We start from the raw sequence: 27,209 nt of genomic DNA on the forward strand, positions 1-27,209 counted from the left end.
GACTGTATAAATGATCTTTTTCAGGATCAGGGTTTGAGCTGAAGCTGCCAGAGCCTCGATTGCAGCCAGAGAAACATGACAAATCCACAAAATTGACACCAACCGGAATCAAGTAGCATCTAGACTGTACTATCAGACTCTGGATACAGTTGACAAGGATGGGGCAGACAATAGACTTCTTCTCATCTGTCCGGCATGATCACAGACCTATCAGCGGAGGATACCATCTTCCATACTGGAAGGCCTGTGAGCAGAGAAGAGCCAATGTATTTCAGTCACTGTGTTATAATAGGACATCAGCCCCAGGAATTACTGAGAGGTTTTCAGCAGGTCAAGTATTACTGATGCTAAATATAGTGTCAGTTGTAGCTATGGTAACCAATCATGATATGAGGTCAAAGTCATTGTGATGGTTACTGATGCTGACTATGCAGAAGACAAATCAATGATTTGGATATGCACCCATTTCCATGGTAACTGATGCTAAATACAGTGCACAGTTAGCTTGATATCACAATGGTTACTGATGCTGCAGATGTAAGGAAGAATGTCTAGATATCGCTATGGTTACTGCGGATGCAAATGTAGAAAGAAAGAAGAGCCAGATGCTATGGTTACCAATGCTGCCTATGTTGGAAGAAAGAGCTAGATATTGCTATAGTTACTGCTGCTGCAAGCTAGTAGGCTGTGGAGGAACTTTCCGTTATTGGTATGCTGTGTGTTACTGATGCTACTATATATAGTGGCTTATAAAAGGGGTAGCATTGGCCACCCAACCATAACCAAAATAATTGCTCCGGGCAATGGAATTTAACCTTGGAAACGTCTCTCTGTGCAAATCTGTGGTGTTGTGACCAGTTTGGAGTCTGAAAGAAGAATGGGAAAAAGAAAATCCTGAGAAAGTGACTCAAGGACCAATATCATCATTGATATTGGTGTTGAAGATTCACAATGTTCATTGGATGATTTTACAGTGGTCTGAACAGCTAATGTTAGGATTATGAATGCTTTCTTAAGTAATCTATTTAAGCATGATCAGTAGATCTTTCGAGAAGTCTTATTATTATTACTGACCTGAAGATATGTTACTATCAGTGACAAACTACATATTTATTGAAATAATACATAAACATGTACCTTCAAGGGGTAGACACCATTGGTATTATCCTATTAGTCCACAGCTTATTTTGGACTAGTGGTTTACTTGAAATAACTAGATTTGGGGAGAAAACTAGTCCCTCTAGATTTTCACTAGTCTTGAATTAACAGACTAATGTCTGTGTCTAACCTTGTCCTTATTTTGAGTCATTCCAGGTGAAGAATTAAACTGTTTTACTGAGTTTTATTATCACTTTTATCAGGTGATACATTAGTTAATTCAATTTTACTGTAGCCATGGTAACATGCAAGATAAACCAGTTTTGAGTTTGTAAGGACATTATGCATAATTACTCGTAATGTTAAGACTCCGTGGAAGACATAATCTTGTAATATTATTCTGATTATAATACAAACATTTGGTTAAGTTACCGTGGTTACCTCCACGTTTTTTAAGAAATTTCACGGTACAGATTGTAACTCATACCACTGTTTGTTGTTATGGTATTTGCTGTGACAGGATCTTCAACGTGTAAATTATAATTTGTTGTATACATTTGTTGTATATAATTTTATGATCTATTTATTTGTGTTGATTAATCAGTGAACTTCATGCAACACATCCGAACAGTTCGGTGGATGTGACAGTCAGGATTTGCACTGGTCAGCCAGGCAAGGAAATGGTTCAGTGTATTGTTTGATATGCTTATGAATTGGTATGTGTTTGAGCAAATTGAGTCCAAAGTGGAGCCGTTGATGAAATGTTGATGTGGACTGTGGATCTTGTAGTGGATATGTCAAGTCCCTGTGTGAATCTGTGTGGTCCTTCCACAACCATCCTACGATTAACTTCCAAATGAGCTGTGCTTCACAGTGGCAACTTGACTGTTACACTCGTCTTTCATTCTCGGAACCTGTCTCAAAAGTTTTCAGTTTTTTATTAAGTGTTTTGGATAGTTTGGAAATAGTCCATGAATTATGTTTGTTTTCAATCTCATTAAAATCAGATCTTAGTTCTTGCTGCCGCTAAGCAAAGATCTGAGGACATCCCATGTCAGAACGACCTTTCATCCGACCAATCAGAGCGTTGCTTACCAGATCATGAAAGTGACAGTCGGAATGTGATTTCTCATCATGCAGCCTCGAAAAACTTTAAAACAGGGTATTCCGAACGATAGTTACGGGCTTAACGACTGAATCTATACAATCTAGACCATATTTTAGTCATTCGAGAATGTTCTTTTGTTCAGGTTTCAAATTTTTAAGCGAGAATTTGACAAAATATGTTTTGATGTCGACTTCTTGTCAGTAATTCCAATCGTCGGTCAGAGTTTGCGAAAGGTCTGTCTGATGTGACCCGTAATGGGATGTCCTCAGATCTTTGTTTTGCGTCAGCGAGAACTAAGATCTGATTTTAATGACATCAGGTTGTTACTTTTGTTTGGTGTGCATTATTTTTGCTGAAATGTACAAATGGCAACATTTTGCATGATTAGAGGGAAAACCTCATGAACACAAAGTCCTGATTCACTAGTGAGATTTAGAAAATGAGACATCTTTTGAGACAGTTCCCAATCAAGTGCAATAAAAATGCATAGTATATTCCTTAATGTATGCACAGACCATTTCGCTCATTTAAAATGTGTTTAATGAATGAATGCACTGGTAAAATCACTTTAACTGTTTATCATGTCAACCCTTTCAACTGTCATTCTTCCTGAGTAAGACAATACATTTATTGGCTCATTCATAACATAGCATAGGTTTTTTGTTTTGTTACCAGGGTTAATATTGGTTAATACATGAGTATATTCCAGTTATCTCTGTGTTACCATTGGTTAATGAGAATATATTCCTGTTATCTGTGTTAACATTGGTTAATGCATGGATATATTCTGTTGTCAATGTTAGCATTGGTTAATAAGGGAATGTATTCCTGTTATCAATGTTAGCATTGGTTAATAAGGGAATGTATTTCTGTTATCAATGTTAGCATTGGTTAATAAGGGAATGTATTCCTGTTATCAATGTTAGCATTGGTTAATAAGGGAATGTATTCCTGTTATCAATGTTACCATTGGTTAATAAGGGAATGTATTCCTGTTATCAGTGTTAGCATTGGTTAATAAGGGAATGTATTCCTGTTATCAATGTAAGCATTGGTTAATAAGGGAATGTATTCCTGTTACCATTGGTTAATAAGGGAATGTATTCCTGTTATCAGTGTTACCATTGGTTCATAAGGGAATGTATTCCTGTTATCAGTGTTAGCATTGGTTAATTAATGAATACATTCCTGTGTTAGCATTGGTTAATAAAGGAATATATTCCTGTGTTAGCATTGGTTAATAAAGGAATATATTCTTGTAACCAGTGTTAGGATTGGTTAACAAAGGAGTAGTTTTATTGGTATTTCTGAACATTACATTGGTGTGAAATCCGATATTGACTGATGCTCGCACCTCCCCCTCCATCAGTGCCTCCATATATACAGGTATGCAATTGTCAGTGTAGTCGTGTGGATGGATGGTATTCGTGTGTCTTGGGATATGTGTAGTAGCCTAGCGGTAAGTGGTACTGGGCTCATGTTGGGGAAAGGCATCTGGGACTGAGCAAGTGTAAACTGACCTTTCACTTAAGGAAACATACATCTTTATAGATAAAAACTTAGGGAGTGTAGGGATCTACATCAAATTCTTCAATGCCAATCAAACGGTGACCTTTCACTTGCCTACTATTAAAACATTCCAAAATTTCATGATTTTAGAATCATGTAGTTAGCTCACCATGAGGCACAAATCACATAACTCAATAATCATTTCTGGGTTTTGTGCAGTCGAAATATGAAAAATTCTGTGAGAACATATGCTTAAATGGAGCAGCCAAATACATTTAGTTTATATATATGGAATATCCTGAATTGGAGTTTTTAATTGTAGAAAATGTTTTTCTCTCTATTTGCTTTTTACCTGAATGCGCAGACGTGAGTTAATGGGCTTTGCTCTCTTTAAAGAAAGGTTGAGAACCTTTTAACAGTTATGTCCCCTGATTGAGTTGAAATCTGATGTCTTCAGGTTTAATCTGCTAAAAAGTTTCAATTTGGAGGGCATCTGAAATAATTTTGTAACTTGAACATTAATGTATTCTTATATTTCAGAAAAAAATCAATGTTTGTTAGATGCCTTGTATGGTTTACTTTGACTATTATCAAAGGAAAGCAGTGTGTGTTATTATTTAAGAGGGTGCATGAATAATAAGTTTAGTTGCTGTTGCATGGATATTGCTAGAGGTCTTAAGTTTATGGTAAAGTTTGCATGCAATTTTGTGTATTATCAGTATATCCATGTATACTATAACATGTCTATACTGGCTCAACTTGTGTTGCCATTACCATGTAACAAGTATATTTTGTATTCATATAATGTTACAGACTGTGACTGGTTACCTCCCTTGGTTCTGGATATATAATCTCAGAAGCATCTGTCCTCAATATCCAGTATCAGATGTCTTGCATCATAAATATTGGTGTTAAACTGTTATTTTTGTGTAAGAAGCCATTTATAGGTAATGGATAGAATTGATAAAAAGGTCACATTGTTGGTGTTTTTCAAATAAGCTAAGGTAAAGATATAATTTTGTTATATTTTATTTTCCAATGAACAGTCTATTGTGTTGGTCAGTTGATTTATTTGATCAAAAAGATACAGTAAATTTACATTCAATGTTGTTTGACCCACCTTCACATGTTCTTAAGTAAAATTCAGACAAAAACACCATTACCTTTTTTCTTTTTTTTTTGCGTCACTAGGAGTATCTTTAAACCATAAGTGTGGCCTTGGTGTGAAGCGAAAAAAGATGGTGGGAACAATGTGTGCACAGTACTGAGACACTTGTCTTGGAATTACTCCTTCATATTGTTGTCGGGAGAGAAGTTTTTGCCGGAACTTTAATTGTAACCAGTGCTTCCCTGTGTATGTGGGTATGACTGTGTATTCTTCATGTTCATCGTCCCGTCAGGTACCTACATTTTTCACAACTTGGATGGTTTTTGAATTCCCAGCAGATCTTAGTGGTATGTCTATCTGGCATTGACAATTTGACCCTGTTATCTGTAAGAAAGACATGTCAGAGAACTGAAAACTGTCTCAAACTACTGGTTGGCAGGTCAACTCTTTCAGGACACTGCCAGAAGATGTTCTTCCTGCTGTTATGTCAGGTCTTTCACAGTAATGTATGTATGGGGGGCACGGGTGGCCAAGCCACCGCGATTAGCTGTGCAGAGTTGCATGTCTTGGACACGCCAGAAACCTATGATTGTGGTATCGAATCCCGGTTTGCCCCGATTATGTTTCTAGGTTTGTCAGCACCATACCCGTGCTCGTGGGTTTCACCGAAGTGGTAAACGTCTGAGACCTGCATCACTTCGGGCTTTCCTCACACATTAAGCTGACACGCCGTGATATAACTGGAATACTTTTAAAAGCGGCGTTAAACCCAACTCACTCACAGTAATAGATGTATGAATATGTCCGCTGAGAAGTAATCAGGAAGACCTAATCATTTCTCAAAATATGACATCAGCCTATCCGCTCTCCAGCTATATTTCTTTTTAAACTTGGCAACAGTAATAGAAACTAACGATGGTCTACCAGTCGCAGTGTGGTGTTAAAATATTCCCTGCGAGCTTGTTGCCTATCACCTTGAAGAAACACCTATATCATCACTATGCAGGCTAGCAAAATGTCCTGGCTACTTTCTATCCTGCAATGCAACTTTTTAGTATTTTCTGACCTGACCAAACTTAATTTCTTGGTCTACTACTTGCCAAATCATGTCAAAGGCAGGTGGTAAAATAAATAAAATGTCTTGAAGGTTGAATTGCGATTAGTTTCATAAGAAAAAGACATCTAGAAACAAAAGTGCTGATAAAGTGCATTTTCAGTCAAACATATTTTTGGTTTCACCCTGTCCAAAGAATTAGAACGTAGATTTGACTGGCCTCATGAGTTTCTGTGCCAGATGGCAGGCACTTTAGACAAGAGTCAAAGCAGGAGTGCAATGTCTGGAAATTTCATGGTCAAGCACTGTACTGTTTAAGACCAGTTAAATACATGGTGCTATATGTGTATAAGACATAGACAGAACAAATCCTACACATAATGTACATTTAATGATAATAAAATGATTCATACAGTTATGTGTTGCTGTTACTTGCCATCCGACTCTTTTTTTTCCCCCACCCCCTGCATGGTCACCATGTGGAATGTTCATCAAGTGTGTTGACCTTAAAAATTTGATGGTTCTTTGCCATTAAGGTAGAAAAAGTATAAACGTGATAAAAATTATACACAATGTACATCAATTCTGTGTGAAATATGAGATAAGGAAATCAGTAAAAATCTACCACACGGAGATCTGGATGATACAAGCCATCCAATACACATGTAGCTCTTGAGGCCGTTTTTAAATAAACTGTGTAAAAGACAGTACAACTTTCTTCCCAGTATGGCCCAGCCAATGCATGTGTGGGTTTTGCGGGCCGGGCTGAGCCACCCAATACACACATGGGTCCAGATAAGTAAGATATCCCATTCACATGGAGATCTGAGGCCCTGAGAGGCTCTACATCTGGACTCAGGGCCCACTTGCACACAGCAATCTTAGCGCTAAGATGAACATAACTCTCATACTTTAACAGAGGCTTACAATAGTCATTGTGCTAAGATCGCTTTGTGCAAATGGGCCCAGGAGGGAGAATCTGTGAATTGATCATACGAGATGCAACGTTTGACACAGACTTGCGGCAACTGAAAGGGCCCCTCCATTCCTCAGTATAAAAATGATTGACTTCATCAGCCTTTGGAATATGATTTTAAATAGTGAAATAAAAGTCCAGTTCCAAAATCAGAATTCATATTCAATTCATCCCAACAACTAATATCCATACTTAAAAGGAAGCATTTTTCTGAAATTTGGTTGTTTAATGTTTTCCATGTAACTGTTATTTTGCGTGTTGCATTTTCATCCTGGACGATGTTCCTGGACGATGTTCCTGGACGATGTTCCTGGTTGATGGTCCTGGTCAGTGGTCTTGACATCTCAATCTCTGAATGATCACAGCTACAATGAATTCTCCCATGATTGTTTGAGAAGTCGATGAGCTGTGACAATCGCCTCAGCTCACGACTCTGTCCCTTTCATATACATGTCCCCCTGTGAAGCAGGGATGGTCATGAATGACGTAACCTCACCACCATGACTTGAATATTACCAAACCAACATGGAAAGAGAAACCCATGCTAGTATCACCTATCATAGGCCTCACATATAGTGGCTCCAGCATTACAACTGTGCACTTCAACCACGAGGTTACCCCACCACCCTCCACCACAATGGAGACTATTACTTCAGGAAACATAAATTGTCAGAAGTAGATTTTTCAAAAGTTTCACATGTCAGTCAGTCAGCATCTGTCAAGAATCTTCTCCGTCTAGAATGAGCTCCCCATAGTAGGCAGTGATGGTCTTGAGCTTAGTGTTGAGGATGTTTTGTTCAATCTCGACACACTTTCCCGGACCTGCGAGTGCCGTCAGCTGGAACAAGTCATCAAGAGAGTTGACAGAAGTCACATAATTCAGTGAGTTTTGTTTGTTTGTTTGTTATATAATGCTGCATGCAGCAATATTCCAGCTATAAGACGGCTGTCTGTAAATAATCACGTCTGGACCAGACAATTGACACGAGCATCGATCCATGCAATTGTGATACGATGACATCTATCAACCAAGTCAGCGAGCCTGACCACCGATCCTATTAGTTGCTGCTTATGACAAGCATGGGTTGCTGAAGACCAATCCTAACCCGAGATCTTAACAGGGGGGGGGTCAACTCACAGTGAAACTCTGCTTTGCAAATGTACTGTTCCCAGTGAAATTAAACATTTCCAGGTTAATAAACCACAGGTATTTAAGAACTGACTTCAATATTATTTTGCACCATTGAGGCATAAACATAAGTCAGTTCTTATAAAATAGATTAGTCAACTATAATAACTTCACAGAGTGCTTATTTAAGTATAACAAAAACGACAATTTAAGGAAATCCGTGGCATTATTCAGCCTATTTTTTTTAAGGTTTATGAATGCAAAATACAAAAAAATATTGCTTGGTTAGCCAATCAAATGCCAGGGAATCCATTTCAATTTATTTCTGGAGTAATGTCCTCCTTATCTGTAGACATTCCTAAAAGTATCACCTACATCATCGTTTTGTCACAAACATGGTTTTACTGTCCATACATAAATGTAACATATTCTCTTTATTGTAGTGAGTGAGTAAGTTTGGTTTTACGCTGCTATTAGCAATGTTCCAGCAAAACCACAGCGGGGGACACCAGAAATGGGCTTCACACATTGTACCCATGTCGGGAATCAAACTCAGGTCTTCGGTGTGACGAGCTAATGCATTAACCACTAGGCTACCCGACCGCCCTTTATTGTAACAAAGGAATGGTTAATAGTTTTTATGACCATAAACATGAATATGGTCAACAGGTTAAAAAAGCTGAAAGGGTGAGAAAATGCTATTCTATGTCTTAGTTAGCAACTATACAGCCACGCTATGAACTGGATTAGAATTCTGGATAAAAAGGGGGAATGTGAAATATTCAAAAACACATTCATTTTGACATCTCCAAGCTGATTTGTTCAAAATATCTACAAATTCTCAAAAGAACTAAACTATAGAAGTATAGCTCAACAATCATGAACTACTGTGAATCCAAGCTACGAGGGGGAGACTTGACCTACCTGTTCAACATTGGCATTTCTTGGCACAAAAAACGCAATGTTCTCGGTGATTTTCCTTGTCACTTCAAATATCCTGGAAGTCAACTAGTTAAGGAAAATAGTAACACATATCATATTACAGTGCACAGTGAATTAAAAATAACTTCGAGATGATCGACAACGAAATCATACCAAATTTTGAGAATGAATATAAATTTAAAACCCAAACTACTGAAAATTAGCAAGGAACTTATCCCCGTGACTGACACTGTCACCTCCATACTGATACACCAGTACATATTAAGACAGACAGACACAGGTTGTTCATACACACTTGTCTTCACCAGAAAATAAAGTACACTTCATGCGCTTGCACGCGTTGTCACAAACTGCCGGCCTAGAGCAAATCAAAATTGCTCGCGTAAAGTCATTCCCAAACCAAGTTTTCGTATCCAAAAGAAGTTTTGTATTCAAGGGGAAGTTTCGTATTACATATTAACAGTCAACATAGAGAGTGTGAAGACATGATTTATAACATTCGAAAGGATATGTCTTGAGTTCTATCATGGTCTCGAGGTCATACACCTCTGCCCCCAGGTAATCTGGCCCTCCCCAGGGCGGGGACAGGAAGACCACGTCAGCCTTGAGGGTGGGGGCCACGAGGAGGTAGTCCCCGAGGATGAATTCGATCCTGTCTGAAACACCGTACACCCCAGCATTGTGGCGGGCTAGCTCCAACTTCACCGGGTCTATATCAATAGCGATTACTGGAACATAAAGACACATTGGACGTACAGGGTACTATTTCTGAAATTGTACATAGAAATGTTTCAGGAAAAGTGTACAGGTAAAAATGATAGGCCTATACTTTTTGACATGGCATTAGATTCGTTCTAGGTATAATATGAACAGATTAGTTACCCATCTGTTTGGGAAATGGCTTATGACTTTTCAAAAGGGCAATAAAATTGGTAAATTTAGAAGGCAGTCCATTTATGTTGTGGGACTGAAGTAGTCCATATTCCTGATCAAGGTTTGGGGTGCTGATTCTTTATAAATATAAACTTGTACTAAACACATGTTAAAGACTTCATGTGTTTTTTTCCACCACTACTTTCAAACATCGTTGGTAATGGCGAACAAGGCCATGTCATGTAACACTACCTAATGTGCTGGTAAGAAGCCACTTGTAACGTACCCCTCTCACAGAAGAAGGCAAACTGTATGGCATTCCCTCCGGCACCTCAGAAGGCGTCTACGATGGTGTCACTCTGACATCTCTCTGCAATGTGTTCTGCAATCTTCTCTGGCGTCACGGAGAACCAGCTCTCTGGAAGCAGGAAACACTGGTTGGCACTGGGTATACCTGACATCTCCACATTTACCAAACATTCTCTCAACATATGGAGAGGAGAAGTTCTCATGACATAACAAGAATTGGCAAAGAAATTTGTGAATGAAATTTCTTGACCAAGAATTTTTCAACCATAAATTCTTTGTCAAAAGCACATTAAGCGTAACTTCAAATTAGTCTCTCAACATGCTCAAGGGAATTCTTTCAAGTTAAATGTAAACAGACATGCTGAAACACCAATTCGATTTTCTCAAATATTAATTAGAATTCACTAAATTACATCCACAGGGGGTTGAGTTTTCTAATCAACCAATGAAACATCGTGGCTTCTAAATTCTCAGTGTAAACCATTCACACCTGAGAAGCTGATTTCTGTATCTCAAAAACAAACTAAAAAGACAACATCTGAACGCAGATTAATAAGGTGGCACCATCATATTGCTGTGGAATTCTTTCTCACCCTGTCGTTTCTGAGCGCCATGGCATCCAAAGTCAAAAGGCAGTACCATCAAACGAATATTTGTGTACAAATCAAAATTTCTGAATCAAGGCAGAGAAATGAAGAAAGCAGACATCTGATTGGCTCAAGAACCCACGCATCCTTCATTTAGACTGAGTGGTCAAAATTTGCTGATGGTTCCAATCTCATTAAAATCAGATCTTAGTTCTCGCTACCGCTAAACAAAGATCTGAGGACATCCCATTACGGGTCACGTCAGACCGACCTTGCGCTAACTTTGACCGACCAATAGCATGACCAATCAGAAGGCAGCTTTCTCGTGCTTTCCTGCACTAATTTCAAATTGGCGACTACACTTCGAAACATATTTTGACAAATTCTCGATTACAAATTTAAAACCTAAACAAAAGAACATTCTGGAATGGCTAATAGATGGTCTAGATTTTATGGATTTCGTTAAACCTGTAACTATCTTTCGCAATACCCCGTGTTAAAGTTTTCGAGGTTGTATGATTAGAAATCACATTCCGACTGTCACTTTCATGATCTGGTAAGCGATGCTCTCATTGGTCGGATGAAAGGTCGTTCTGACGTGACCCCTAATGGGATGTCTTCAGATCTTTGTTTAGCGGTAGCGAGAACTAAGGTCTGATTTTAATGAGATAGCTGATGGTTCTCTCCTGATGCAACTTCCTATGGCGATGCAGATAGGTGTTGTTTCGGAGTAAGAGATCTTATTTTAATGAGATTAATACAGAATGTACAATTCCTTAACTTTGTGAGTGAGAAAGTGAGTGAGTGAGTGAGTGGGTGAATATTGTTTTATGCCACTTTAAGCATTATTCCAACAATATCACGGCAGAGGACACCAGAAATTGGCTTCATATATTATACCCATGTTGGGAGTCAAACCCGGGCCTTCGTTGTGACGAGTGAACACTGTAACCACTAGGCTACCCCACCGCCTTTTTGTGGTAAGAACCTGCATAGCACCACCTTGACCGTCAAACCCACCTCTATCCAGCTTAATGCCCTCATCAAACTTGGAAAACAGCCTGTATCTCTGAAACCAGTATTTCTTCAGCTCCTCATCTGATGCAACATCTTCAGGCATGGGAATACAGGGACGCTTCTGCTTCTTCTTTTTCTTCTTCTTAGACTTTGATTTTGATACAACCTTATCCCAAGTGTCCGTTACCTTAGAAGCAGCTTCAACATCATCAATCTGTTTCTCTTCCTTCAAAGCAACAGATGCATCTTTCTGCTGCTCAGAATCAGAATCCTCCAAGTCCACACCCTTGTCTTCAACACTGGCTGCCTGAACCAGATGCTCCTCCAGAACCTCATCTGTTTCCTGTGAGGCTTTCAAGCGTTTGTGCAGGAAGGACTTGACTGTCCTCAGAGCTTTGCTTTCACCTGGTTTGCCATCATCATCAAATTTGATGTGGACAGGCTTCTGACCAAGATTTAGGTTTCGAGTCTGACTCAAAACCTTAGCTTCCTTATATGTTATATGTCCATCCTTGATTCTAGGCAGAGAAGTGCTGAAATATACAAGTTGGTACTCATATCTAACAGCAAATGTGTACCTGTACAAGAACATTGTTCACGAACCTGAAGGATAAGTAAAGACTGCATTACATTGTGAAAAACAATAAAAACTTACTTCATTCAGTTAAGTGAGTGAGTTGGGTTTGGTTGGTTTAGGTTTGGTTTGTTGTTTAACGCCGCACTCAGCAATATTCCAGCTATATGACAGCGGTCTGTAAATAATTGAGTCTGGACCAGACAATTCAGTGATTAATGTCATGAGCATCAATCCACGCAATTGGGATTGATGACATGCATCAACCAAGTCAGCGAGAGTGACCACCCGATCACGTTAGTCGCCTTTTACGACCAGCATAGTCACCTTTTACAGCAAGCATGGGTTGCTGAAGACCTATTCTACCCCGGAATCTTCACGGGTCGAGTTGAGTTGGGTTTGACGCCACTGACCAAGGGACGCAACCCTGCACAGCGAATTGCAGTGCCTTTCATTCAGTTAAAAGTCACAAATGTAATAAATAAAAACAAGAACATATCATGTTCTCAATGTTTACAGTAAGTACTCTCAGTCCATTTACCATCTGACAAGAACCAGTGTGATTATTTGCATTCAAGGAGATAAATCTATGTTCAGAATAGCAAGAAGAAAAACATACCTCTCCTCAGCAGACAGTTTGTAGCCAAAGGACTCCAGGCTTTCCCGAACTGTCTTCTTTTTCTTTGGACTGCCATCTATTTCATGACTGGAATGAAGAATGAACATACATCAACAAGTTACTTCAGAAACAATTCAAAACATGTAAACTTTCAGAACAACATAGCTAACATAAAAATCGAACATTTTTTGCATTATTTCATTATTCATTTATTCAAAATCTTAAAAATATAAATTAATGTTGACATCATTATCTCACCCTCTGGGAAGCTTGTTAGGAATTTCGTCAGGAGGTTCTTCACCATCATCTTCCGACTGGGACGGCTTATCGGTGGAAGTTCTCTCCCCTCTGCCTAATAATGCCAAGTACCAAAAGGTAGTATTTTCAAAGCGACACAAGACATATAGATTTCAACTTATGTATTTTATATACAAACTGTTTCGAGACTGCTTCTTCATAAACAGCCTTGGAAAACAGTCTATAAAGAATACAGAAGCTGAAATCATATACACACTGACATGAGTTGTCTACTTGACAATGTTTGTTTGTTGCTTAATCATGTTAATGCCACACTCAGGAATATTTTAGCTTTTTGACGGCAGTCTATAAATAATCAAATCTGGACCAGATAATCAAGTGATTGACATCATGAGCATCAATCTACACAACTGGGATACAATGACATGCATCAACCGAGTGAGTGAGACCAAACACCTGATCCCGTTAGTTGCATATTACGACAAGCATGTGTTGCTGAAAACCAAATCTAACCTGGATCTTCTGGGGGACAAATGCTGTCAAAGCAGTGCAGTGTGTATTTTGTAAAGGAGTGAGTTTGTTTTTAATTTCTTTTTCTACAGTATCAATTCATATTGTGTCAGTATTCATGTTGATTTGGTAGTAGTGAGTGAGTATGGTTTTCCGCCGCTTTTGGCAATATTCCAGCAATATCATGACGGGGGACACCAGAAATGGGCTTCACACATTGTATCCATGTCGGGAATCGAACCCGGGTCTTCGGTGTCACAAGCGAACGCTTTAACCACTAGGCTACCCAACCCCCCTCATTTGGAAGGAACAACACAAGTTGATATATTTTGACCAGACAATCCAGTGATTGACATCATGAGCATCGATGACATGCATCAATCAAATCAGGCAGCCTGACCACCCATTCCTGTTTGCTGAGGACCAAATTCTAACCCGGATCTTCACAGGGGTGAACAATCAATTTCCGAAAGACAAAGATCTTTGGATTGGTATTAATGTATTAACTTATTTGCATCTCTGAATCAATTTCACAGAGAAGAGATAAATTTCACTTTGGTAAAATACTGCAAAACATAGCCAAACTGATAATGTTCCTAAACATGCTAAACATATCTCATACTAAAATAAAGAGCATGACAAATAATGTATTCATACCTTGACAATGACTTGATTGGCTGTTCTTTGAACCACTTGTTTTGCGCCTTCTCTTTCCAGCCCCACTCCCATCACATGGTTCAGCATCAGCATCTCCATCAGGTCTGACCTGCCCAATAGGATGTGGAGGAGGCATTGACTGATGCTCAACATCTCCATCAGGTCTGTCCTGCCCAATAGGATGTGGAGGAGGCATTGACTGATGCTCAACATCTCCATCAGGTCTGTCCTGCCCAATAGGATGTGGAGGAGGCATTGACTGATGCTTAACATCTCCATCAGGTCTGACCTGCCCAATAGGATGTGGAGGAGGCATTGACTGATGCTCAACATCTCCATCAGGTCTGTCCTGCCCAATAGGATGTGGAGGAGGCATCAACTGATGCTCAGCATCTTCATCAGGTCTGTCCTGCCCAATAGGATGTAAAGGAGGCATCGACTGATGCTCAGCATCTTCATCAGATCTGTCCTGCCCAACAGGATGTGGAGGAGGCAACAAGAGGCCACTATCACCATTAGGTGTACTTGCAACACCTTTGTCATCTTCAAGACTTATACTTGTCTCTTCAAGTTTTGGACATGGCAAATCCTGCCGCTGATCACCACACTGATCGCCATCACAGCCAGCCTTACAGGAAATCAAAGAGTTGCTTTCATCACAACCAGTCTGATCTTCATCTACCTCATCATTAACGATGACAGCACCTCCTTCAGCTTCTAGACCACCGTCAGGACAGGGACACAAAGGTTCAGAAGATTCTGATTGCATGACTTCCACTGATGAATCAGGGTTGACTTGTATGACACCTTCTGCTATTGTGACGTTTTCAGAATTAGATTTGTCTTTCAGTGCATGGTAGTTCTCTAGACTCTCTGTAAACCATGAGGCAAACCTGTTGTAGTGATACCAATAGATCTCAGTGTAATGTTCCTCCCATAGATCAGTCCACATTTTGTCACTGTTCACCTCCGCCTCCATGACTTCCTCCCCACCATCTTTCTTCCTGACCTCTGATTGGTCAGTTTCACCGGTGTCAGGCTCTGCGATCGGTTGGGGACATGCATAACTATGCATCATCTGAACAACTTCAGCAGTTCCTGAGAGTGCACCAGCTTCATCTACTGTTAGTTTTTCAGCCTGATGTTGTTCACTACGACATTTCATTGTGCTTTCAATAGCCTGGTTGAACAACACAAAATTATCACTAATCCTCTTAGAAATATTATCCTGCTCTTGCTCCACTATTTCAGAACTTTCCCCGGAAACAACACAATCCACATCACCTGAGGGCCTAGTTGAATGTCTCAGATGACTATTTGCTACTATTCTTTCACCAGCTTTCCCACACACATCAGCATCATCATCAACAGAATGTAATTTAATCCCAGTAACCCTGCCATCAGAACATTCAGACTTCGTAACATCTGGCACAAGAGGTTCTTGAAAACGTTTCACCTCTAAACCTCCCGAATTAAGTCCTTCACCATTTTTATCATGCTGCATGCTCTCACCATCAGATCCTACCCCCTTCCCCACCATGTCCCCTACAGCATCTGTGTCCCCCTGTCCCTCCCCCTTCCTTTCTGCATCGATGTCCCCCTTTACAACTGCATCTATACCCTCCTGCCCCTCCCCTACTGCATCCCTATCCCCCTGCCCCTCCCCCATTGCCCTGACAGTCCAGCTGCCCTCCTCGTCCAGCACCAGTTCGTCCCCAGCTCCTACTTCCACCTCCACCACTGAGGGCATCACAGTGAGTTTGTCATAGTCAATATGGTCCGGATACTTCGACACCCAGCCCTGCCACACGACCATCTCGCCATACTTTGTCCAGAACTCCTGCCATGCTGTCTCCAGGTCCTGTGTTGGTTCTGCGTCAGTGCAGGCGGAATCGAAATTCGTATCAGACATCATTTGTTGAGCAAAGGTTCCATCGCTGGAGTTGATTTCTTCTGTAAACTGCTCTGTATCGACTGGTGGATCATCTTTTGATTGTTTGTGTTTTGATTTCTTTGCCTTTTTTCGTTTTTTTTTTGAAGATGTTTTTTCATTTGTATATACCACTGTCTGAAAATGTATTACAGAAACATCAGAGGTGAGCTTATATAGGGGTTAACGTTGTGTTCAAGATTATTGCACTTATATAGCGAAGTGCATGCTTGTTTATGTGTGGATGCTGGCACTGACTAATGCAGGTTTTATAGTGCTAGCCCAGAGAAATATCCTGTCGCAGTATAACATGTATACCCCCACAGAAACTGTATACTGATTCCAAGCTTCCATGAGCTTCTGCTCTCCCACTAAACCACAGATGCTGTCACAACCCAAATAAGTACTGTGTGTGCCAGACTACTTTGGGTGGAAAGCTGAAAGTGACACAGTTTCACACTCATGAGTGACTGAGTTGGGTCTAACGCTGCTTTGAACACCATTACAGTTACATCAGGTGTCAGCTTAATGTGGGAGAAAAGCACAAAGTGATGAAATTCTACGTTTACCACTTTGGTGAAATTCATGAGCACAGGTATTGTGCTGAAAAACTAAAAACATGATTGGGGCGAAAATCTGCACAGCTAATTGCTGTGCCTTAGATGACTGTGCCACTCGTGCCCACCACACTAGACTTGGGAGCATTTTCATTGCAAACTAGACATACAGATAATCTCTCATTTGTTGGGCATGCCATACATTGGAGTGAATCAGTATAGTTTTAGCAATATTCCAGCAATATCATAAAATGACACACCAGAAATGGGCTCCACACATAGTACCCATGTTCACATGTTATGTTGAGACCCAGGTATTCAGATGAGTGAACGCTTTAACCACAAGACTACCCCACAGCCTCTATACCTTTCAACATCTTAAATCAGATGCTAAACCTCAATTCACAACTTCTTTAATGTTTGTGAACTTGGCTAAGCATCATGAAGCATGTAGATTGTAAATTCTTCATTTCATGTTCTGATCTCAATATAGCAAAGAACAATGGATATTTGAATCAGTGACCAATTGAAATACCAAAGATTGGTCAATCTAATACAATGATTTTAATCACCTGGGCTTTCTTTTTTGATTTCTGTGATCCAAAACTGGCAGGTAAGCCCATCTGCTGCATCATCAACAGCTCCTCATTATCGTAAGGACACTCTTCCTCCAGGCATTCCTGTTCCTCCTCATTGATTAATCCTAGACTTTTCCTCTCCTCAGTTGTAGCCATCTTCTCAAACTCATCTGAAACAGTGTTGATGTCATGCTTGTCTGTGTGGGTGGAGGCCAGGTCTGTTGAATCAACACCTGCAGCAGGTTCTGATGGTCTGTCCATAACACTGTCCTCATCCTCATCATCTTCATCTGAGACTGACTCTGTCCACAGACCTTGCTTATACAGCCAGGAATCACTAAATTGTAAACAAATGAGTGAGTGAGTATGGTTTTACGCCGCTTTTAGCAATATTCCAGCAATATCATGGCGGGGGACACCAGAAATGGGCTTCACACATTGTACCCATGTCGGGAATCGAACTCGGGTCTTCGGCGTGACGAGCGAACGCTTTAACCACTAGGCTACCCGACCACCCCAAATTGTAAATAAAGAATAACACATATAAAATATATAAATCAAACAGAGAGAGAATTGGGCTTCAAGGACGGGAGTAAGTATAGTTTTAATCTGGTGTTAACATTCCAGACAACTCATGGGGTGAGACACAAACCTGAAGTCTGACTGACTGAATAACGTTACAAACACCAGCTAGAAAACCCCTGCCAATAAGTCTCAATTAGCAACTTAATACATGAAAACAATTTGATAAACAACTTGACACAATTTCACCTTATAATGATACCAATAAACACTATCACCAATCAACTACCCATAAATAGTCAAAATAATCAAAAATACATTTAATCATGTTAATGAGTAGGGCTGGGAAGATACACCAACTATGCGATACTATACATATCATGATACTGTTCTTGTATGCACTCATATCTGTAGTGCATAACCCATATTTTTCATGGACTGGATATTCAAATACCTTGCACACTGATGATTTACAGTTGGCAGTGTCAAGTATGGCGCAATGGATGAAAATATTTACTTTTTCACTCCTAATTGTCACTACTAATTAGTGTTTAGTGTAAAATTTATTAAAGAATACATTTAAGGTAGGAATCAATATTTTTTACTTAGTGTGCAACTGTGATCGATACTTGTATCGGGAAGTCAAATATCGCGATCCACCGATGCCATGGTGTATGGTCCCACCACTATTGATGATCGGATGTAACTAGGATACATAACAACACTTCATTATGTCATCACTCCCCGTGGGGATTCCTGGTTAGAAGAGGTCCCCAGCAACCTAAGCTAGTCGTTAGAAGTGACCAAATGGATTGGGTGGTCATGCTTGGTGACTTGGTTGATAGTATGTCAGCACACCCTGATGGTGTTGAACACTGCTCACAATATCGATCACTGGATTGTCTGGTCCAGGCTTGATTATTTACAGCTGCCATGATATAGCTGGAGTATTGCAAAGTTGGGCCTAAACAACAAACAAAGGAAGTCATCACAACAGTCATTAGTGTTTATAGGCTGCACCTGATGAAGGCCCTTGTACACTGGCATCGGACTGTCTGTACCTCGTCAGGTGCCCCCAAGCCAGTCTGCAGGATCTTCACCTCCGCAAGGTGGCTCCATCGATAACACATTCTGAAATTCAAACCATTCTGCGCTCAAATCAAATCAGTCGGGGGATCAAAATAATGTGTTTTCAACAATGTGTTCAATGGAGAGCTAACATAGTAGCAATGGAGCTAACACAACAATCTGCTCCAAAACCTTTTTTTAATAATGCCATCAACTCTACATTGGACATGGCTGCAGATTGGAAACACTGTACATAACATACATTAAACGATTTCTTGGAAATGGGTTGACCTCATATTGAAGTGAGAGAGACTGTGCCTGTGGTAAACAAGTCCTGCCAGTGATACAATATTTCTCATAGCAAATTTTGTGATACCTGTCATATCAATACTTATCAACAGAACTAACTCCAAATGATTGTGGCCGAGACTGCACTGGGGTCGTCTAACGCCACACTCAGCAACATTCAAGGTATATAATGGCAGTCTGTTAATAATCGAGTCTGGATCAGACAATCAAGTGATTGGCATCATGAGCATTGATCTACACAATTGGGATACGATGACATGCATCAACCAAGTCAGTGAGACCAAACACCCGATCCCGTTAGTTGCCTCTTACGACAAGTATGGGTTGCTGAAAACCAATTCTAACCTGGATCTACAAAAGGACAAATTTTGTGAAAGCATTTTATTGTTCTAAAGGAGTGTGTTTGGTTTTAATTTCTTTTTCTACAGCATCAATTCATATTGTGTCTGTAATCATGTTAATTTGGGAGGAACAACACAAGTTGATGTATTTGGCATTAAAAGGCACATGGGTAAAATTCTATTTATCATCCAAACTCATTCTTCCAATTTTTCAGATGTAAACAGTAATTAGCAGTGTCTTGAGTATAATACATACTACTGAACACCTTCAGTGGCAGGGAGATTAGTGACGTCATTTGATTGAGACATCATGTAAGAGGCGACTAACGAGATCTGGTAGTCAGGCTCACTGACTTGGTTGATGCATGTGATCATATCCCGATTGTGTGGATCGATGCTCATGATGTCAATCACTGGACTGTCTGATCCAGACTCGATTATTTACAGACCGCTGTCATATAGCTGGAATATTGCTGAGTGTGGCATTAAACAACAAACAAACATGATAACTTATGACGTCACAATAGAGGCCACAAATTCATTGACGCAACATCTCCCAAATGATAACACTTTATCTCATCCAAACAATATCTCCTGTGGAAGTCAGTTTTGGATGATGAATCCTAATGTCAAAGACTGACCAACAAGCATGTTTATGTTCGGAGAAACCAAGGATCATAATCTCAATGAGAAGTGCATGACAAAAACACAACCCTGTACAGCAAGTTGCATCCCTTTGACTGAGCCATATTTGACTCCTTAATTACACAGAGCATAACCACTGATATCTTGATCACACATGATCATATAATAAGTGATCTATTTAATTATTAAAGTACTTTTCATAGACAATTAGATATTTGGTCTTTCATAATGTATGTTTTCAAGTTGATGCATGTCATTAAAGTAATTCTTTTGTGCCACAACACACAAACAAAAGCTGAAAGAGAAAACAAGTCAAGAAAGTGTATGCATTGAATATTGAAAAACATGAATATTGAATTTACTGCAATACGCAAATGATATGGTTCGAGATATTTACGTAATCTTTTTTTTATTCGATATCAACAAACGTGTCAGCTGAATATTGCGTTCAGAAATATATTCAAGCCAAAATGAGTTCACTTAAATAAGGGATCTTAAACATGTTACAGAGTCGCGTGAATAAACATAGCTTCCAAACTGTAAAATGGTATTTTGCAGAGTCGGTTAGCGATCACCAGCACAGTTACTGTTACAATCTCTCAAGAATCAACGATGTTGTGTCGTTGGGACATTAGTCATCAAATTGAATGCTGTTATTTTTCTATCAGAATCAATTATATCGTTAGCATTAACTGAACGGAAAACAACCTAAAAATGTCATGTTTGTAAATGTTATCCGAGTCGTAGAACAAACTATCTAACCTTCACCTTTAGAGATAATTCTTACATCAAAACAACGTGTGAACAGATGCCATTTCGCGCTGTGAGGGAGAACTGATTATTTGAAATAATAATGATATTGTTAACACCGAAATGTCATTAAATTGGACTTGCTTTGCACCAAACGTGGGAAAGCATTTTTTATAAATATAGTTTATTAAAATCGACTGTACATATTCAAGTTTAGCACGCAGCATTAAACCAAACACAACTGAACTTACTTATTACTCCCTTGAGAAAAATCCGGAAATTAGACGACAACCAGTAACCGGACCCTTGTATACCTACCGCCAAACAAATATTTGAATGAAAACATTGTCTCACAGATATCTATTTATTGTTTATCCGTATAAGTTGATTCCAACCCAGGAAATATCCAAGATAATATTTGATGGAGATTTGCAATTTTCTTTCCATTTGGCTGTTTTTATAATGTCCACAATTCCCTTTAATGCTAATACAGGATTTATGCCAGCATGCACAAATAAATATAAGGTTAATAAAGTATAGATGATTAAAAACTAGGCAACACCCAAGCCACAGTCCGTTTTTAAAGACAATGTATCTAAATGGTTTTGACAGACTATAATTATTTTTAACTTTGAAAACTGGATTTGTGTTTAAATATATATATATGTTCCGGTGTTTACAATTCATTAAAACGTTTACTTAATATTAACCTTTGCACTTACGCCGAGCTCGTGAAATTTCTCAATATGCATCATAGGCTCGGTACAAATCCACTGATAGACTGATAAAGCTGAAAGTCACTGGTTTGTCTGGTCCAGATTCGATTATTTACAGGCCGTCGTCATATAGCTGGAGTATTGCTGAGTGTTGAGTTATATAACAAACAACGTATGGTCAATAATGTTTCATTGAGGGTAAAACTGATAGACGGATAAAGCTGAAAATCGGAAACAGTGTCAACTTAGTACAAAGGACAGTTAATGTCAGTTAATTACAACTGTTTCATGTACAAGGATCCATAATATGAAACGGGGCGGTCTAGTGGTTAAAGCGTTCGCTCGTAACGCCGGAGTCCCGGGTTCGATTCCCGACATGGGTACAATGTGTGAAGTCCATTTCAGGTGTCCCCCGCCGTGATATTGCTGGAATATTGTTAAAAGTGGCGTAAAACCACACTAACGCACTCATAATATGAAACACAACAGAGATCCGAAAGAACAATGTTAAACAAAAACATGAAACGGTCCAATATATCCAGGGCAATCAGTACAAGTAAACATCCCCAATATGCATTTCCAACTATATCCGATCAACACAGAACAGAACAAGTCAGAGCTTACACTGTTTATTTTAGAAATCTCATTTATACGTTTTACTTCTCTGGTATCGTACAGCCTTTCCTTCTCTCTCTCAACACCTCCCTACATATCATACAGCATCAAGGGATAAAGTCCTCATCTCAAATCTCGCCAGGCATCCGCTCTGGGACCCAACTGTTGGTATTTGTAAACATAGCTTAATGTATAAGTCTGGTAGGTAATTTAAGGTACCGACGTTTACTACAATATCTGAAAAACTATCGGACCTATACTCCAGTCAAAGTTGGTATAAGATTATTAAACAGTGATACATAACTGGATATTACATTTAATGCCCCTTCATCTGGTACTTTTGCAGTTACACTTCTATAACTACCCATCTGGCCACCACAGGAATCTGAGTACATGAGTCGTCAGCGTGTGTAGTGAGTGAGTGAGTATGGTTTTACGCCGTTTTTAGCAATATTCCAGCAATATCACGGCGGGGGTCACCAGAAATGGGCTTCACACATTGTACCCATGTCGGGAATCGAACCCGGGTCTTCGGCGTGACGAGCGAACGCTTTAACCACTAGGCTACCCGACCGCCCCTGTCAGCGTGTGTAGAATCCATGTAGAAGGTTTCATTCTTCATGAAGTTTCTTCTTAATGACATTGTTTTCTGCGTTGCTTGTACCTTGTTGTTTGTCAGTTCGCATTGCATCTTTGTGTCTGTCGTGAGGGACGGGGACAGGCTCATAGTATATATATCGCTATGCGGGAAACATTAACAAAGTTCCAGTGTAGCGAGGTATTAGCTCTTTTTGACAGTGGTTACTGGTTGTCACACACCACAAATTAATCTAGTCACATCAGCTCCTGACATTTTACGGGCCTTAGAATTAGCTGCCACTAACAATCTTCAGCACTACTCTTACAGTATATTCAGCCACATGACATGACTCAAGGATGACTCAGTCACGTAAAGGAATAATGCATTGTTAATATTCGTATTGGCTTGTCAATTTTGACATGTAACACTGATATTGCATGCCAATCACCATTGATTTGGGCTCCATGTGGATAAATCGCAAATGTGGATAATCTGTTTGGCAGCCATGTTGGTTTGAAAGTTTTGACAATGCAAAGTTTAAATACACCCACTGTCGATATATATCATTCATGAAAGTACACAGCAACGCCTGCGTAACGGTCTTGTATTCAGGCTTTAATAGCATAATGGCCAACACAGGTGTCCAAGAAGCCAGTCTTAGAGGATTATACCTGAGGATTATCCTTCCTCGTCATACGTGTACGTAAACACAGATTGGACTCAAGGGCACCACCTGCACGGAGCTACTACGACTGTGGTCAACACAGCGAGGCAACAAACACCTTGATCATACTCGGACCTGGACATGTGTGCGTGCGTGCCTGCGTCTGTCTGTCTGTCTGTCTGTCTCTCTCTCTCTCATTTTGGTGACATATATAACATATATTGACAAAGTAATGGCTTAAAAAACGCAACGTTATCTTGTTTAATCTGTGTATTTCTAATATTTCAAACAAATCTGCGCAAACACCCCACACACGGTCTGTAATTAATCGAGTCTGGACCAGACAGTCGCAGTTTGCATCGATGACATGCATCAACCAAGTCAGCGAGTCTGACCACCCGATCCCGTTAGTCGCATCCTACGACAAGCATAGTCGCCTTTTACGGCAAGCATGGGTTGCTGAAGATCTACGCTACCCCGGTTCTTCACGGGTCGCTTTTATTATGGCATTCACCTGTGGGAATTCCCAATTGGCATTCACCTGTGGGAATTCCCGATTGGCATTCACCTGTGGGAATTCCCTGATAAAACAAATGCTTGTCGCAAGAAGTGACTAAATGAATCTGTGGTGACCGGTTTGGTGACTCGGCTGACTGTATGTCATCGTATACCACCACGGGGTTGATTGTTGCTTGTAGCATCAATCACCGGTCTGTCTCGTCCAGATACGATTATTTACAGGCCGTCGTCATATAGCTGGACTATTGCTGAGTGTGGAGTTATATAACAAACAACATGTGAAGAAAAATGTTTCATTCATTGCGGTAAAGGGTAAGAGTTTGATTCCCGTTGTTAGTAAAATGTTCTAGGGTCATTCATGGTTCCATACTTCCGTACTTTATTTTATCTGATTCAGTATGTAACTATGGGTGATAGAGCACAAATATTTCCTTGAGATAGCAATGAGGAAAAGGTTGTCCTATGTGACTTCTTGTGGGTTTTTTCATGGGTGATAAACTATCGTACCACAATACCCTAATTATATCAGAAACAGAATGTTTCAAGCTTGGTTGCTTTGGGAAACAAGGAAATGCCAACAGAGCACCAGCTTGCATCACTGTGCATCCATGTAGAACGCTACAGATGGACAAATACAAACAGGCAGCATCCTGGACCATATGGAGGAATATGGAGACGGGCACCGACTCCCCGTGCTCTAGCATACCAGCTGTAGTGCCTGTCACCAGTCCCTGCTCCCGCGGCCTCTTTAGTTGTGTGTCGGTATATGGTCCCTGTTTGTAAGGCTACTGGACCGCCTCCGTGGTCTAGTGGTACAGCGTCCGCCCGTAGAGGGGAAGGTCCGGTGTTCGATCCCCAGTCGCATTATACCAAAAGACGTTAGAAGAAGGTATACTGCCTGTTTCTCGGAAATAAGGGGATAAAACAAGGCTCGGAGTCAGTATACTTTGTCTCGGTTGGGCATCCATGTTAAAGTGCGGCATGGTATCTCAGGGTTAAGCACTGCGCATCTGGCATTATTCCGGACTAGTACACCACATACACGCACACACACATTTCACCTCGAATAACCCTGTACAGATACTATATTCAAAATATGCAAAGACTGTCGCAAGTCTGTGTTAAAGTATGGGAGTTACGATCGTTTAGCGATAAGATGGCTTTGTGGAATGGGGTACTGTTTAAATCTCTAGACAGCTGTCCCTAACCCGCTTGCGACTTAACACATGGTGACTATATATTAATGAATGTGCGATCTCCACAAAGGACGAGGTGTTAAGAGTTCCCCTGTGCTGTTTAATGCCGTAAAGAGCTGTATAATCGGATGAGATATGGTCAACTATTGAGATATGCCAGAAGAAAAGTATTTGGTCAAACCGGTAAGCCTGAGGCCAGGCAATCCCGAAATCAGCGTCCTGTCATTCAGGAAGTTAACTCTGTACTCTGCTCCTCCAATGACACCAATTCTGCTGAACAGAACAGAACAGTTTATTCTCTCCAAACCATCGGCGGTAGTACACAAGAGTACAAAAGAATAAGCTTGCACGCATAATATGTAATATGTGACAAGTTGACAGTATGTCATGCATAGATATATCATATCTTTTCTGTTTTGTGTTTTCGTACTGCTTTAAATTTTTCATCAATAAATCTCGATAGGATCTTAAGATCTCTAGTGTTTTGACTGGACAATAACCTCAAATGTACACAAATTAGACCATTTATTTCGGTAATTGGTAAGTATACAAGTCTATGTTTTGATAGAGCCTGGCATCTAAACAGATAATGAAATTCGTCTGCAACTGAAGGAGAGTTGCAAACCACACACATACACAATGCTCTTTCTTTACATTATTCCAACGGCGGGTTTCAGTTGGTAAACTTTGGGTACATGTTTTGAATTTTAAGATTGGGATATACATATTTTTGTCATTAAAAGGTATCTTTCAAATGTTGGCTTTTCTGTCAGATACTGCAATAACAGTAACCTTTTACTGCTCAGTGCCAAACTGCATCTCCATCCTTGTACGAATTGATCCTGTAGTACCTCGCCTACCATAGCAATTAACCAGCCATGTGATATTACAGGTAATAGAGCTACAGAATATGCAGGTAAGTCCACAGTTATGTAATGTAGTTTTAATCCATTCTAGCCAGGGATTACTTATATCATGATTCAGTTAACCAAAGTGATAAATAATTTGTGAAAGTTTCCTGTCACAGGTAGTGTTGCGATGTTATGCCAGAAATTAATTACATGTTTTGAGATAGTTATGCGTAGAGGTGCTCTGCCTAATTCGCCATAAACCACACAGTTTGGAGTTGATGCTGATGAACGATATTGTAAGTTACGTAATCTTAATTTGTGTTGACGATGTCTCTCTTCTGTGACGTAGGCCTACGATGTGAAATTCTTCAGCATTCTCTTAAATGAAAAAATGTTTTTTTGCGGACTCTAGCTGGCCCTACAGAGAAACAATAATTGGTAATGGTTACCATGAATTTCAATATAGCAAAAATATACTTAAACGTTAGGTTAGATGTTTGTGTTGGGGTAGCTATATGGTGTGAGGGGGTGGGGTTAGGGTGGGGGGGAGTGCTGAATCGGTGCATGAGGGTGGTCTTAGATAGACGGGGGGTGTGGGTGGGTGTGTTGGGGGGGGGGGGGGGGGGGGGGGAGTCAGAAAGTGTATGTGCAGAGTGTGATCATACTTCTATTTATTATACCTTCATCGATGCATTTCAATGTTATTGTATAATCGTTACATATGCGATTGAACGTAATGTTATGTAGGCTTTGTACAGTAGTGACACGTTGATAATCTCTCTCTCTCTCCCTCTCTCTCTCTCTCTCACACACACACATACACACACACACACACACACAGAGAAACAATTCCTATTTCTCAGAAGCTCTGGGTCATCGCGTGCAACATTCCTTGTCGGGAAAGCTAGATACTGTTTGGAGCTTTGTGTTATAACGAACTCTTTTTCAGCGCTTGCTACAATAGATTTTACGATCAAGGAGACGAGGTCTCGCTGCCAGGAGCTGTGTATGTTTCTTTTTTTTCATGAGAGGTCGAGGTC

At 40.0% G+C, this 27,209-nt stretch overlaps 1 protein-coding gene and 1 pseudogene across 4 annotated transcripts in view; one reads left to right on the top strand and one right to left on the bottom strand.

Annotated features, from left to right (window-relative positions):
* LOC139480370 (protein aveugle-like) overlaps window positions 1-6,289 on the top strand; it is a 29,864-nt gene extending 23,575 nt beyond the window's left edge. For all 4 annotated transcript variants that reach the window (XM_071263436.1, XM_071263434.1, XM_071263435.1 and 1 more), the window contains exon 6: window positions 25-6,289. In XM_071263436.1, coding sequence (XP_071119537.1) covers window positions 25-116 — 92 coding nt within the window. In that variant the 3' untranslated portion in view covers window positions 117-6,289. The remainder of the gene's footprint in view (window positions 1-24) is intronic.
* LOC139479338 (uncharacterized) lies at window positions 6,271-21,100 on the bottom strand (annotated as a pseudogene).
* Between the last annotated feature and the right edge of the window lie 6,109 nt (window positions 21,101-27,209).

This window comes from Haliotis cracherodii, unplaced genomic scaffold (genome assembly GCF_022045235.1).
Source record: "Haliotis cracherodii isolate W230 unplaced genomic scaffold, xgHalCrac1.p SCAF_4, whole genome shotgun sequence".
NCBI lineage: Eukaryota > Metazoa > Mollusca > Gastropoda > Lepetellida > Haliotidae > Haliotis > Haliotis cracherodii.